The sequence below is a fragment of the Oncorhynchus gorbuscha genome, linkage group LG21, assembly GCF_021184085.1.
Source record: "Oncorhynchus gorbuscha isolate QuinsamMale2020 ecotype Even-year linkage group LG21, OgorEven_v1.0, whole genome shotgun sequence".
Lineage (NCBI taxonomy): Eukaryota > Metazoa > Chordata > Actinopteri > Salmoniformes > Salmonidae > Oncorhynchus > Oncorhynchus gorbuscha.
The window spans coordinates 26396553-26411578 of NC_060193.1; the positions used below are offsets into that span (position 1 = coordinate 26396553).

Sequence of the window (15026 nt, forward strand, 5' to 3'; positions counted from 1 at the left end):
TTGATGATCTTTTTGGCCTTCCAGTGACATCGGGTGCGGTTGGATTCCTGGAGGGCAGGTAGTTTGCCCCCAGTGATGTGTTGGGAAGACCGCATGTCAGAGTGTGCGCAACTGGTCAAAGGAAGTCAGGTGCAGGAGAGCAGAGATGAGTGAACAGGCACACTTTATTAAGGCAGAGGAAAACAGACGGACACAACAGCGTCACAACACTCCAGCCCAAGGAAAAAGCGAGCGCAACAAATTACACAAATAGGTACAAGTAACAAAACCACGGGTTACAAACAATACCCGGCGCAAAACCAGGCTGTAGCGTTACACACGTAATGAAACGAACAATACCACACACAGACATGGGGGGGGAACAGAGGATAATATACGCATAGAGTAATGAGGGGATGTAAACCAGGTGTGTGGGAAAACTAGACAAAACAAATGGAAAATGAAAGGTGGAGTGGCGATGGCTAGAAGACCGGTGACGCCGCCCGAACAAGGAGAGGGACCAACTTCGGCGGGAGTCGTGACACCGCACCACCCTCTGGAGAGCCCTGCGGTCGCAGGCGGTGCATTTGCGGTACCAGGCGGTGATGCAACCCGACAGGATGCTCTCAATTGTGCATATGTAAAGGTTTGAGGGTTTTAGGTGCCAAGCCAAATTTCTTCAGCCTCCTGAGGTTGAAGAGGTGCTGTTGTGCTTTCTTCACCACACCTTCTATGCGGGTGGACCATTTCAGTTTATCAGTGATGTGTACGCAGAGGAACTTGAAGCTTTCCACCTTCTCCACTGCGGTCCCATCGATGTGGATAGGGGGGTGCTCCCTCTGCTGTTTCCTGAAGTCTACTATCATCTCCTTTGTTTTGTTGAAGTTGAGTGAGAGGTTATTTTCCTGGCACCACACTCCCAGAGCCCTCACCTCCTCCATGTAGGCTGTCCCGTCATTGTTGGTAATCAAGCCTACTACTGTTGTGTCGTCTGCAAACTTGATGATTGAGTTGGAGGTGTGCCTGTTTGATTCCCTTGCGGAGGGAATGACAACACTGTTTGTAGTCTGCCATATTCCCCGTCACCTTGCCATGGTTAAATGCAGTGGTTCACGCTTTCAGTTTTGCGTGAATGCTGCCATCTATCCACAATGCACATTATAAAAATGTCAACAATTATTACACTCCCAGCCTAAATCTAGTCCAAAAGACATTTAAGAGAAAGGTAGATATCATGACCTTGAAGCCTTATGGAAAGTTGGGTCACAGAGCAAAATACAATAGGTTTCAACCAGTTCCGGTGCATGGTAAAATCACCTGAGAAAGCCAAGCCCGAAAAATAAGCCATATTACAACCTATGTGTTGTGATAATTGCATTGTTTGCTCTATAACTTGTTAGTTAATATGCATTGCCACCGTGATATAGGCCTAAGTCCGAGACAATAAGAAGACACAGTGGCAGAATAAATTCAACCACACCTTTGTTTCATCATAAAACAAAAGAGTAGCATCTGTCCGGTGGAGTCCACAAAGGATATTGCATGTAAAAAAAGTAAATGTTTCCGAAATATTCATGGTACTGATTTCTGTGTGTGTGTGTGTGTGTGTGTGTGTGTGTGTGTGTGTGTGTGTGTGTGTGTGTGTGTGTGTGTGTGTGTGTGTGTGTGTGTGTGTGTGTGTGTGTGTGTGTGTGTGTGTGTGTGTGTGTGTGTGTGTAAAGAACATGTTGACTCACCCTACTTGTAGAGAAACGCCAATGCCATCCTCCTCTCATGTTGCCGAAAAGGTCTATGACGTAAAATACACACTTTAAGTTTTTGTTGTCCTAGGCTACCTGGATAAAGCTGGTTGCTCGCTAGCCTAACTTCCTTTCATGGGCAACGATGAACCAGCTCGTTAACATTAGCCTACTGCATCTAGCTACATATTGAACTTCCATCCTCTCAGGCCAGGGGCACAATGTAGGAATTTATGGTTGGATCAGAATTAGCATTATAATCATTGGCCAGTACGGAGAATGATGTAAAACCACAAGTCCAAATCCCTATCTCACTTCCATGGCTAATTTAGGAAAGGTCCATTTTAGCAAGCTAGTTAGCCACTGGAGGAAAACAACACAACGAGACGCAACAATTCAAGTTTTTTCTGTCAAAGGCATTTGACTTTGATGTGATTGGTGTGAAGCCAATTCCAAACGGTCTTCCATTGACACTTTTTTTTGCGGGGGGCTAGGACCATTCACCATTCATTTGGTCTCCTCTTTATTAAGGGAAGCCAAATTCCCCCTTGTTTCAATGCTATGGGTGGCAACAATATCATACTCTTTTTCACCAGACAGCATCAGATATGGGCTACACATACAGAGACAGAGGGGCGCTGTTTCGCTCACTCGCTTTCTCGCTTTCTCCAGTGAGACACATTCTGCCTCTTGCAAATTGAAGGAAAATTATGAAACAGAGAGAGAAAAGATTAATTATTTTTGTGTGTTATAATTGTGATTCTTGCAACTATTGCAATGTATTTTGATTATTAGCCATATTATTAGCCATACAATTTCAGTTAATTAAAAGGGTTTTAGTATCTTACATTTTCTTCATCCATATTTGTGTTGAATTGCTCATGCGACTTTCTGTGGTTGGATGTAAATATATTACGATGAATGGTTGGAAACCAAACACGTCCTGGACATATTAACACGTCAATGTATGTTGTACATGGTATCTTTTGATGAGGCCCCCAAAAATGCTACCTATTCTATATCGCCCCCTCAATAACACAGTTGTGCCCTAAGCATCTATCGACACGAATGTTTTGCTGGTGTTAAAAAAATAACATAAATGACAAACAAATATCCACATGACCTAACTTCACACGATAAACGCGAGGCAAGAAGCTGAAGAGAGTCCATTCAACAACAGAGCGATACGATCCTTGTTTCAGCAGGATGTTGTATCTATACCTTATGTCATGCCTTATTGGAATGGATTTATTGATAATATCTGTTGGAAAAAAGTTTGGATGTTGCCACAAACATACCTACTTGTTAACAAAATTAAGGAAGTTTACTTTAAAATTATTCATAAATATTATCCTGCCAACCACTATATGAAGAAGTTTAAGGAAAACATCAACTCAAATTGCTCCTTTTGTAATGACCACCCAGAAACAGTTTGCATATTTTTTGGCATTGTATGCATGCAAGAAAACTGTGGCAAGACATCAGTAGGTTTATAATTGAACACATTTATGAAGATTTTACACTATTGTGGAGAGATGTACTTTTTGGATTCTTTACATACAATAGAAATAAGCGGAATCATTTTTATGTAATTAATTTCATTATTCTTTTGGCCAAATTTCATATACACAAATGTAAATTTACAAACAGAAAACCACATTTTCGTATCCTACAAAAATAAATTGAACTGTATTTTAAGACGGTTAAATGCTCTACTAACAAAAAAGCTGTTAGAATTGTAAGTATATGCATGTCCCTTAAGGTCCTTGTGTAATTGTAATGTGATATTGTACCCCCTAGCTCGATTGTCCATTGTTTGTAATCTATGTATGCTTGCGTTCCCTCATGTGGGGCGGCAGTGTAGCCTAGTGGTTAGAGCGTTGGACTAGTAACCCCCGAGCGTTGGACTTCAAACCCCCGAGCTGACCGTTGGACTTCAAACCCCCGAGCTGACAAGGTACATCTGTCGTTCTGCCCCTGAACAGGCAGTTAACCCACTGTTCCCAGGCCGTCATTGAAAATAAGACTATGTTCTTAACTGACTTGCCTGGTTAAATAAAGGTAAAATTAAAATAAATAAAAAATGTGCTTAATAATAATTATTATTATTATTATTTTTTAAAGGTGCAGTGTTCCTGACGGAAAAACAAACAAACAAACAAACAAACAAACAAAAGAAGCTGAAGAGAGGAAGTCACGATTAACAATTGAGACGGACCGCCGTTTTTCATTTGATAGGTTTCTGCCTCCCTCCAGTGGTATACTTTAACTGATACACCTTGTTGGGGTCACTGGAGCTAATGGTTGGCTCTGCTGCATACCACGTGACTCACATAATGCGGAAGAAATTGAGCGTGTTGAATGAAGAAAGCTGCAGAGACTCGTTTCAAAACATTTCTGGTTCCATAATTTTTTTTTACCTGCTAGTTAAAATGGTTATGACAAGCCGAGCCTAGTAGTTCAGAAAATAGTCAAACCATGACTTAGGGAGGCACATTGTTTACTAGCCAGGCCAGCTGTCGATGATGTTTTGCTGGCAATGAATAATTAGCTAGCTAACGTTTAAAATCACCCTTTGCCGCACCTGCTAGCTAATTGGAAAGTTTCCCCAAGTGAATGGGGAAATGGACCCTACAACATTTTCAGGTTTGTTGAATTGTTATGTTAATAGTTTTTGTCTGTAACGTCGACAAGCCTGACTCTGCCACTCTGGTAAGCTAACGGCTGGACAAATACCAATAGTTAGCTAAAATGTGCAAGGACTGGCAGCCCAATTCTGATCTTGTTTCACTAATTGGTGTTTTGACCAATCAGATGAGCTCTGCAAAAAATCTGAAAAGATGTGGTTGGGCAAAAGATCAGAATTGGGCTGCCTGTCTAAACGCTGCCCGTGAGACCTGACACTCACACTGTACTTTCAAACATATAGCCAATTTGTTTTACAAAGAGTGAAATGCCACATGAAAACAGTGGAGTGTACTAACATGAGCTGTCTAAATTCCTCCTTTGGTGACAGGTCCCCATCTCCCTCTATCCTCCCTGCGTCTCCTGGTGCCACCACTACGTCTAATGTCTGCATCCATGTGGCAAGTGGCACAGCAGCGTAACGTGATGCAGTATGGGAAGCTGGAGGAGTTTGTGACTCTGGTGACAGAGATGGTTCCGGAGCTCCTGACGCTCAAGCAGAGGGTCCAACTCATCCTGGGACTGAGAGCGAGGGTGAGACAGGTGGAAGTGTTGAGGGTTAGGAATGGTGTATGCTGTAGGGGTCAGGAGAATAACATTTTAAAAAGTCTACCACTTAAGTATGATGAAAGGGGTTACCTAGTCATTTGCACGACTGAATGTATTCAACCGAGATGTGTCTATCGCGTTTAACCTAACCCCTCTGATACAGAAACGAGGGATGCTGACAGAAGATCGCTCTCATCACAATTTACTCATCTTCTGTTCACTCATGATCAGTTACATATTTGACTGTTTGTTTCCTCAGTATATAAATTGTTCCGGCAACTATTATTAATGCATACATCTTCTGTGTCAGCTGGTTCTTGAATTGTGTCGTGGTGTGGAGTCTAACCCAGCTGGCTACAAAACTATCCAGCCCCACCTGGACAGAATCCATTCATGCACGACACATAAAGGGGTAAGTAACCTGTAATATGTGTAAAACACACCAGTCTGGTAATGGCAAGTCTACATTACCTAGTTCTCATTGTAGATGGTTGTTTTGTGTGTGATGTACATATTCAGAGCGAAGACAAGGAAGTGGAGGCCTCAAAGGATAACTTTGTGGAGCTGGTCCAAACTCTGCTGGAAGACTCAATGAAGAGGGAGCATTTTTTTCAGGTGAGATGGCTAACATCTTTATGTCATAAATCCCTCTTTCAAATCAAATTAAAGTATATTTGTCACGTGCGCCGAATACAACGGGTGTAGACCTTACAGTGAAATGCTTACTTACAGGCTCTAACCAACAGTGCAAAAAAGCTATTAGGTGAACAATGGATAAGTAAAGAAATAGGGAAAATTAACAGTAGCGAGGCTACATACAGTAGCGAGGCTAGATACTGGCACCGGTTAGTTAGGCTGATTGAGGTAGTATGTAGATATGGTTAAAGGGACTATGCATATATGATAAACAGAGAGTAGCAGTAGCTAAAAAGAGGGGTTGGTGGGACACAATGCAGATAGCCCGGTTAGCCAATGTGCGGGAGCAGTGGTTGGTAGGCCCAATTGTGGTAGTATGTACATGAATGTATAGTTAAAGTGACTATGCATATATGATAAACAGAGAGGGGGGGGTGGTGGTTGCACACAATGCAAATAGTCCAGGTAGCCATTTGATTACCTGTTCTGGAGTCTTATGGCTTGGGGGTAAAAACTGTTGAGAAGGCTTTTTGTCCTAGACTTGGCACTCCGGTACCGCTTGCCATGTGGTAGTAGAGAGAACAGTCTATAACTGGGGTGGCTGGGGTCTTTGAACATTTTTAGGGCCTTCCCCTAAAAATGCTCTCAACCTGCTCCGTTACAGCCCTGTCGATGAGAATGGGGGCGTGCTCTGTCCTCCTTTTCCTCTAGTTCACAATCATCTCCTTTGTCTTGGTTACGTTGAGGGATAGGTTGTTATTCTGGCACCACACGGCCAGGTCTCTGACCTCCTTCCTATAGGGTGTCTCGTTGTTGTCGGTGATCAGGCCTACCATTGTGTCGTCTGCAAACTTAATGATGGTGTTGGAGTTGTGCCTGGCCATGCAGTTGTGGGTGAACAGGAGGGGAATGAGCGCGCACCCCTGGGGGGCTCCAGTGTTGGGGATCAGCATGGCAGATGTGTTGCTACCTACCCTCACCACCTGGGGGCGGCCCGTCAGGAAATCCAGGATCCAGTTGCAGAGGGAGGTGTTTATCCCAGGATCCTTAGCTTAGTGATGAGCTTTAAGGGTACTAATGATGTTGAACGCTGAGCTGTAGTCAATGAATAGCATTCTCACATAGGTGTTCCTTTTGTCCAGGTGGGAATGGGCAGTGTGGAGTGCAATAGAAATTGCATCATCTGTGGACCTGTTTGTGCGGTATGCAAATTATAGGGGTCTAGGGTTTCTGGGATAATGATGTTGAGCCATTACCAGCCTTTCAAAGCACTTCATGGCTACGGACGTGAGTGCTACGGGTCTGTAGTCATTTAGGCAGGTTGCCCTGGTGTTCTTGGGCACAGGGACTATGGTGGTTGGCTTGAAACCTGTTGGTATTACAGACACAATCAGGGACATGTTGAAAATGTCAGTGAAGGCACCTGCCAGTTGGTCAGCACATGCCCGGAGCGCACGTCCTGGTAATCGGTCTGGCCCTGTTTAAAGGTCTTACTCACATCGGCTACGGAGAGCGTGATCACACAGTCGTCCGGAACAGCTGATTCATATAATCATAATCATATATGCCATTTAGCAGACGCTTTTATCCAAAGCGACTTACAGTCATGTGTACATACATTCTACGTATGGGTGGTCCCGGGAATTGAACCCACGACCCTGGTGTTACAAGCGCCATGCTCTACCAACTGAGCTACAGAAGAACCACATGCATGCCTCAGGGTTGCTTGTCTCTAAGCAAGCATAGAAGTGATTTAGCTCGTCTGGTAGGCTCGTGTCACTGGGCAGCTCGCGGCTGTGCTTTCTTTTGTAGTCTGTAATACTTGCAGGTCCTGCCACATAAGGCGAGCGTCGGAGCCGGTGTAGTACGATTCAATTTTTGTCCTGTATTGACGCTTTGCCTGTTTGATGGATCGTCGCAGGGCATAGCAGGAGTTCTTATACGCTTCTGGGTTAGAGTCCCGCACCTTGAAAGCGTCAGCTCTACCCTTTAGCTCAGTGCGAATGTTGCCTGTAATCTATGGCCTCTGGTTGGGGTAGGTACGTACAGTCACTGTGGGGACGACGTCCTCGATGCACTAATTGATAAATCCAGTGACTGATGTGGTGTACTCCTCAATGCCATCGGAAGAATCCCGGAACATGTTCCAGTCTGTGATAGCAAAACAGTCCTGTAGTTTAGCATCTGCTTCATCTGACCACTTGTTTACAGACCGAGTCACTGGTGCTTCCTGCTATAATTTTTTTTTTATTGTAAGCACTAATCAGGAGGATAGAATTGTGGTCTGATTTACCAAACGGAGGGTGAGGGAGAGCTTTGTACATGTCTCTGTGTGTGGAGTACAGGTGATATAGAATTATTTTCCCTCTTGTTGCACATTTAACATGTTGTTCAAAATTGGGTAGAACTGATATAAGTTTCCCTGCATTAAAGTATGACTTTAATAGTATGACTTCATGGCAAATATTGAATATGATTACATATGCCTTGGCTAAAACCACATGACTCTTCCTTCTACCTCTGTGTTAAAGGAGGTGTTCCCTGTACAGTACAGCACTAGGTATGACACAGCACTACAGATACTGGTGTGGCAGTTCTTTGACAGACTGGAGGAGATGCTGCCAGTGCCCAGCTTTACACAGGTACTATCTCCATCCTATTAGATTATCTAAAACATGTTGATGTTCATTTGTACACTTGCTTAAAATGTAGGATTTATTTTCATTTTAAAGGACCCTATTCCATGAATGAATAGGGGTCATGTGGGATTGGACAGCACTTTTCTCTGTTCTGCAGACATACTTATTCTTCTCTCCCTCTCAGACAGCATCCATTCTCAACCTGACCCCTACTGACCTGGAAGAGTGTCAGCAGTCTTTCTCTGATCCTGAGCATCTGAAAACACTGCTGCAGCATCATAGAAATCTGGGGCACCTAAAAAAAGGTTAGGATCCCTCAGGTGATCTACTTGAACTTGTTAACCTCTGGGTGAAATACCTGTAGGGGATTCTCCTGAAAGAGAATGTGGAATTATTTGGATTCTCTCTCTGGCTAGGTTTCCATCCAATTGGTGACAGATTTTCATGTGAATATTCAAAAATCTGCATAAAGAAAATGTGGTGTTTCCACCAAACTGTGTTAATGTGGATATACAAGTCAGTGGGTGATGATGCAGTGCACACACACTATACTTTTGGTTTTCATGTACCGATTAAACATCTAAAGTTCAATGTGTTTCCATCGCATTTTCAACATCACCGATAGTTTTGTCACAAATGTGCCAGACAACAGCTCGCAGGTGCAGGTAGGCTAGTCTACATGAGAATATTATGCTTAAGAGCAAGGAATATTTGTTTAATGGCAGCTTAACATCGACCATGTCACCACCTATATTTATTGGAAAGGAGCATCAAGCTCAGCACTGAGCATTTTCATCACCCTGTGAAGTTCATTTATTTAATATGTTGCTTAATAAACTGCATGGTTTCCCGAGTTGTAGTGGGAAGACCACACACCATATCACATGACCAAGTTTACTTCGATTTGGTGGTTACTATATCAATTTTTGTGCATAGACATTTCTCCCATATTACATTGTGCACCAAAAACTCCCACCATGTCAAACAAACAAATTATCTATGTCCTTTATAAAAAAAAGAGCTGTCCTGATTTTACATTTTATATATGGTATGACTTTCATAAAAACTGTGGATGTAAACGTGGTTTCTCTTCCAGATTTTTTGTTCTATGACTCTGATAACATCCTGTCCACGTTGTCCTTCCTCGCTCCCTCACTGAAGTCTAAACATACCAAAAGAGGCATAGAAGAAGACACGGTGAAGAACGAGAGCGATGTGAGGAGAAAGGGAGAGAAGGAAGAGGCTGAAGGACCGAAAGAACAGGAGAGTGGCGAGGAGGGACAGCAAGAAGTCAGTGGGGAGGACCAAGATGCCAGTGAGGGAAGTGATGAGGGCGCTGAAAGACTGGAAGAGGCTGGGGAATCCTCTGGGAATTCTGGGCAGCAGAAACAGCCATCATTAGTGGCCATCAATGGTAAGGAAATTCAGGGCGGAATACATTGCATACATCCATACACTGGCGAACTGAGTTGGTGAAGTTGATTACTTTGTCCAGTAGTAGAGTGGGGTCAGTAGTAGGGCTGTTGCGGTGACCGTATTACCGCCACATCGGCTGTCACGAGTCATGAAGGTTCCACGTGACCGCTTAGTCACGGTAATTAGGCTTCTCCAAGCTCTGATGCTGCTGCTGGTCATTAGTAGCCTACCAAACTTGCTATATGCCTTGTACTTAGCACTCTATTATCCCTCTAATCACCCTGACATCAATGCAAATCTAATCAAAAATCTAATCAAACACTCCATGAGCTCATGTTGCGCAACATTTCTATAGGCTATGTAATTGCTCAAGAAAATAGTGATGGCCTCTACTAAAAAGAGGATCCCATCAACTTTCTATAGGTTAGGCCTACTATTTTTATTTCTCCACTTTCCTAATATAATGCTAATTGCATATATTCACAACAAGAGTATAGCCTACCTGGCTGGGATGAAAATGAACCAAATGGAGGACGCGAAAAGCGTCCTCCATTTGCTATTTAAGTGCATAGATGACATGTGCTTTTTCGATACAGGTGCATGATAATGGTCCATTCTAAATCAAAACAAATTTCACACATATATTATTTATTATATGTGAAGACAAGATTAAATCAAGAATATTCTGATGGGTGATAATATTAGCCTATCACTTAACTGACCCTAACTGGCAGACAGAAGCAGCACGTGAGTTTCAAATTTGGGGAAGATAATTTTCACCATTTAAAAATGCATTTTTATAATAAAGTCAGTACATGCATAATTTCATTTGCAGTCACTTTTGATAATGGTGTGTTTCTGCTAATGCAACATTCGCGCTTATAGCGTACTACCATGTGCGCATTACTGCGCTTATAATGTGAAGGAATATCCTAATAGCATAGCCACATCAGGACCTAACATAAGGACAACTCGGTATGCTATTCTGTTCTTCTGAAATAGACTACATTTTCTTCATATCATGTTTCTTTAGACCTGTCTAAAATAAATCATGCATTTATTGTGAAGGTGTAGGCTATATTATATGGATTAATAAGACTTTATTTACTTGACAATCATCAGCTGACAATTTTGTGACCGCCACAGCCCTAGTCGTTAGTCACTTTTATTTGAAGCATTTCTTAATGCACAGCTCCACTAGTTTTGGTCTATTTAGTGCACAGATTCTATAATTGCACAGATTTCTGCATGAATAAAATCTAAATCTTTATATTATCGCCACATCGGCTACTGACAACAATCTGCAATGGAACTTTGAACTCAACACAGGAGGGTGACAATAAGGACTGTTTTCTACCTGCAGGACACGCTAAAGCCAAGCCCTCCCAGTCCCAGGGCTTTTCCTGCTCACAGTGCCAGTTCTCCAACAGGAGATGGCTCACCCTTCAGAAGCACATCAAGAAGAACCATCCAAAGGAGGACAGTGGGATCGTGGACTCTGGAGAAGCTGGAGCTGAGAACAACGTCCTGCCTGTCAGTGAGACAGAAAGCTCCTCGGCCAAGAAGACCAGGAAGAACAGGTACATCTGCTCCCAGTGTGGGAAGGGTCACAAATGTTCATATGAACTGAGACGACACGAAACCGTTCACTCTGAGGCGAAGCCCTTCCATTGTGACCAGTGTGAGAAGAGATATAAAACAAAGGTGGCTCTAAAACAACACCATCGAGTTCACACTGGAGAAAGGCCATATGTTTGCTCACATTGTGGCAGAGGCTTTAGGTCTGCGGGAACTTTACAATCACATGTACGCACCCACACCGGGGAGCGACCTTTTGTCTGTTCTATATGTGGGAAGGGATTTATTCAACATCAAATACTGATAGGTCACCTCCGGTGGCATAGAGGTGAGAAGCCGTTCTTATGTACCGTTTGTGGAAAGAGTTTCAGTACTTCAGGTGCCTTGTTGGTACACTCACGAACACACACGGATGAACGCCCCAAAAGCTGTGAGCATTGTGGAAAGAGGTTTAGAAGATGTTACGATCTCACAATACATCGGAGGATCCACACGGGTGAGCGGCCGTTCTCCTGCACACAGTGCGACAAATGCTTCACGTCCCACAGCGACCTTAGCAGACACATGCGAATTCATACAGGAGAGAAACCTTACCAGTGTAAAATGTGCGATAGGAGATTCACTGAAAGCGGCAACCTGAAAGTACATCAGCGGGTTCATCGGGGAACAGCCACAAATGTACGGGTTTCAGTGTGTAATATCAGTACGGCCCACCACAAGTCACCAAGTGTAGCAAGAAAGAAGGAAAGGAAGAAAGACTATGTTCCACCACTCCTTGTTGGACAGGAGTTGCCGTAGCCACAGTGTATCATGTTCTAAGAACACACATTTTGGAACAACATTATGATTCCCGGGCCATAAAAATTATATTTTTTATTTCATTTAAAGTTGACTTGCATTGTAATAACTTTCTCATAGTAGCAAGATAATTGGCTATTTTGTGATAGCGAGGCATTTAAAGACAGCGCAATATGATTTCTCGTAATATTAATGTCATTGGTTACTTTATTTCTCAAGGTGGTAGCTTTTCAACACCATATATTAGGTAAACACACATATGTATTCACTGTATCCTGCCCACTCAGTCACTGAAATGAAAGCTTGTCAGTCATGTACGGTCAAACATTTCATAACGTATTGATACAGGAGTACTGTTATTGCAGAATTACACAGCAAGGTAATATTACATTTGTGGTGTGGCCCTCTGGACCTCATCGAAGACAGAATGTGGCCCCTGAAGAAAATGAGTTTGAGACTCCTGGTCTTGAGGGACGTTGAGCTCTGTACAGGACTATGTTGGTGAAGATAGTGATGCTCGTTAGATCTATAGTTTGACTAAGGTGATTTGTCTAAACCAGTGGTTCCCAACCGGCAACTTTTCCTCATCTTGATAAAAAAAAATAACACTCACTTATAAACGTGACCTGTGGAATGCACATGGAATTTTGATTTGGGAGCTCTCATGCTGGTCAGATAATACATTAAATGGCACATGGTTACATCTGTATCATTTTTTTCAAGTCCAGTGCACTTTTGTATTATTTTGAGGGGTGCGCATCATAAGCAAAGTCATCTATCATTGTGAAAGATTAGTGGAATCTGTGTGGGTTGCTGGACAGGTAGGATGACTGACAGTGAAGGTGAACAGGTGGTCACGTGTCAGGTGACAGAGGAATGTATGAGACTGAGGCAGGAATTCCTTTAACCATAAAGTGGTATATTTACTGGTAGTCTGTGCTGCATCACAAAGGAAACAAATAACATGTATACAATCAAATTCATAATCAAAGATCAAAATCATAGCAGTCATTATTAACAATTCACATTGCACAATATGTTTGAAGCGTGCGCTCCAAGCCGCACTCCGCGGTGATAACTATAAACAATAACTGAATGGCCCACTCTCCCGATCACCACAGATCATTCAGATGAAAGGTAAGAGTCGGTGGACTTACGTGGATTCATGGACGCACAGAACTTCTGGATCAGATGGATTTAGGAAGAGAAAGCAGCGAGATCAGGCAATGGCAATTTCCTCCTTTTATGGAGTTGAGATCTGTTGGACATTTCCACCTGACCTAATTAAAGCGCCCCTGGCCCAGCTGAGTAAATGGCAATTAATTAAAGGAGTATTCCACCAACTCCATGGGCCTTTTCTACAGCCACCCCGAAATTTGTTAATTTCACATTCCTCAAAAGGCTCATTGCTCCCCATCCTCTGTCATCTCAGGGAGAGGAATCAGTCGGGCAACTGGCCGGATATATGTCCGGTTCTTCTTTTTTTTGTTGGTCCATCAGCTGATCCTGGAGGCTGGGTTCCATGGCTTGGAAGGCTTCCTCTAACCTGGCTTCTCCTGCCTTGAAGTTCGTACCTCTGTCAGCCAGGATCTCGTAGGGTTTCCCCGTCGGGAGATAAACCGTAGGGCCATGAGGAAGGCTTCCGTATCCAAACTCTCCAGTAGGTCCAGGTGGACACATCTGGTTGTCATACACTTGAATAGAATGCCCCAGCGCTTTTCCACACGACGACCTAACTTGATCATCAAGGGGCCGAAGCAATCTACTCCTGTTGACCAGAAGGGTGGTTTAAGGAGGCGCAAGCGAGCAGGGGGTAAATCTGCCATTTTGGGCACCGTAGCTCCGGCCCGCCATCTCTGACATTCTACGCAGGCGTATTGGTGCTTACGAATGGCTCCTCGTCCTCCAATTATCCAGTACTTCCGCCTCATCTCCCCATAGACCCTCTCTGGCCCTGGGTGGAGAAGCCGCTCATCATAACTCTTGATGAGGAGCCTGGTAAGAGGGTGTCTGGAGTCGAGGATAATTGGGTGGATAGCATCTGGGTCCAAAACCTCCGCTTGGCGCAGCCTCCTCCAACTCTGATCACTCCAAGGATTGGATCATATTCTGGGGCAAGAGAGAGAAGACGGCTGCCCTTAGCCACTTCCCTACCGGCTTTCAGAGCTTTTAACTCCTCAGGGAAGCTAACTGCTTGTGCTTGCTGGAGGAGTAGTGTCTCTGCCGCGAGGGAGGTAGGTATAGAAGCCACCCCATCTGAGGTCTGGTTTGTGGCTGTGATCAGATCCGGCAGTGTTTGGGATTGTGTTAGGTCAGGGAGAGCCGTTGTTGGTTCCGTAGAAATACTGTAGCATTGGGCGGACTTCCTTAACTCATGAGCTTCAGTTGGTTGCGGAGGGGCCGCACGCCTGGGGGCTGTCGGCCACTCGTTCTCTGGTTGGGACAAGAATGGTGGTCCCAAGCTCCAGCGATGGGGTTTAGCCCATTCCTTAAGGGTTTTACCTCTAGTAATGTCATCAGCAGGATTGTTCATGCTATCAACATACCTCCAGTCCTGGACTTCTGTTAGGTCTTGGATTTCAGCGATGCGAGTTCCGACGAACACCTTATGCCTGCAGGACTCCGACTTGAGCCAGGTCAATACAGTGGTCGAATCACTCCAGTAGATGACCCGTTGGATTGACAAGGTGAGCTCGGCTCGCAAGGTAGAGGCCAACTGGGCTCCGGAAAGGGCAGCACTGAGTTCCAGCCTAGGCATTGACAACTGCTTCTTGGGTGCGACCCTGGACCTGGCCATGACAAAGGAGACATGGGTGTGGCCTGCCTCCATAAGGTTATGAATCTCTCGGTTATGAACTTCTACAAGCTCAGGATTCTTCACCAGGCGTCGCTCTGTTCCACGCAGTAGTGAGAGTACAGCCCGTGTCGTGGTTGCCAGAGGAGGATGGTTGGGCACCCGTAGCAGTGGGGTTGCATACCTGCGAACTCCATCCATTTCAGTGGTGGT

The 15026-nt window shown here is 44.1% G+C and overlaps 1 protein-coding gene across 4 annotated transcripts in view; it reads left to right on the top strand.

Annotated features, from left to right (window-relative positions):
- Positions 1 to 4032: 4032 nt before the first annotated feature.
- Positions 4033 to 15026, top strand: part of LOC124007950 (endothelial zinc finger protein induced by tumor necrosis factor alpha-like) — a 64899-nt gene continuing 53905 nt past the window's right edge. For 2 of the 4 annotated variants that reach the window (XR_006834041.1, XM_046318849.1), the window contains exons 1-5: positions 4033 to 4364; positions 4735 to 4937; positions 5263 to 5364; positions 5472 to 5567; positions 8120 to 8230. Coding sequence is in view for 2 of the 4 variants with exons in the window: in XM_046318849.1 (XP_046174805.1) it covers positions 4343 to 4364; positions 4735 to 4937; positions 5263 to 5364; positions 5472 to 5567; positions 8120 to 8230 (534 nt within the window). In the remaining 2 variants the exon portion in view is untranslated. Of the gene's footprint in view, positions 4365 to 4734; positions 4938 to 5262; positions 5365 to 5471; positions 5568 to 8119; positions 8231 to 8411; positions 8533 to 9323; positions 9642 to 11006; positions 12804 to 15026 lie in introns of those variants that run through there. The other 2 variants (XM_046318847.1, XR_006834040.1) reach the window with 2 other exon arrangements.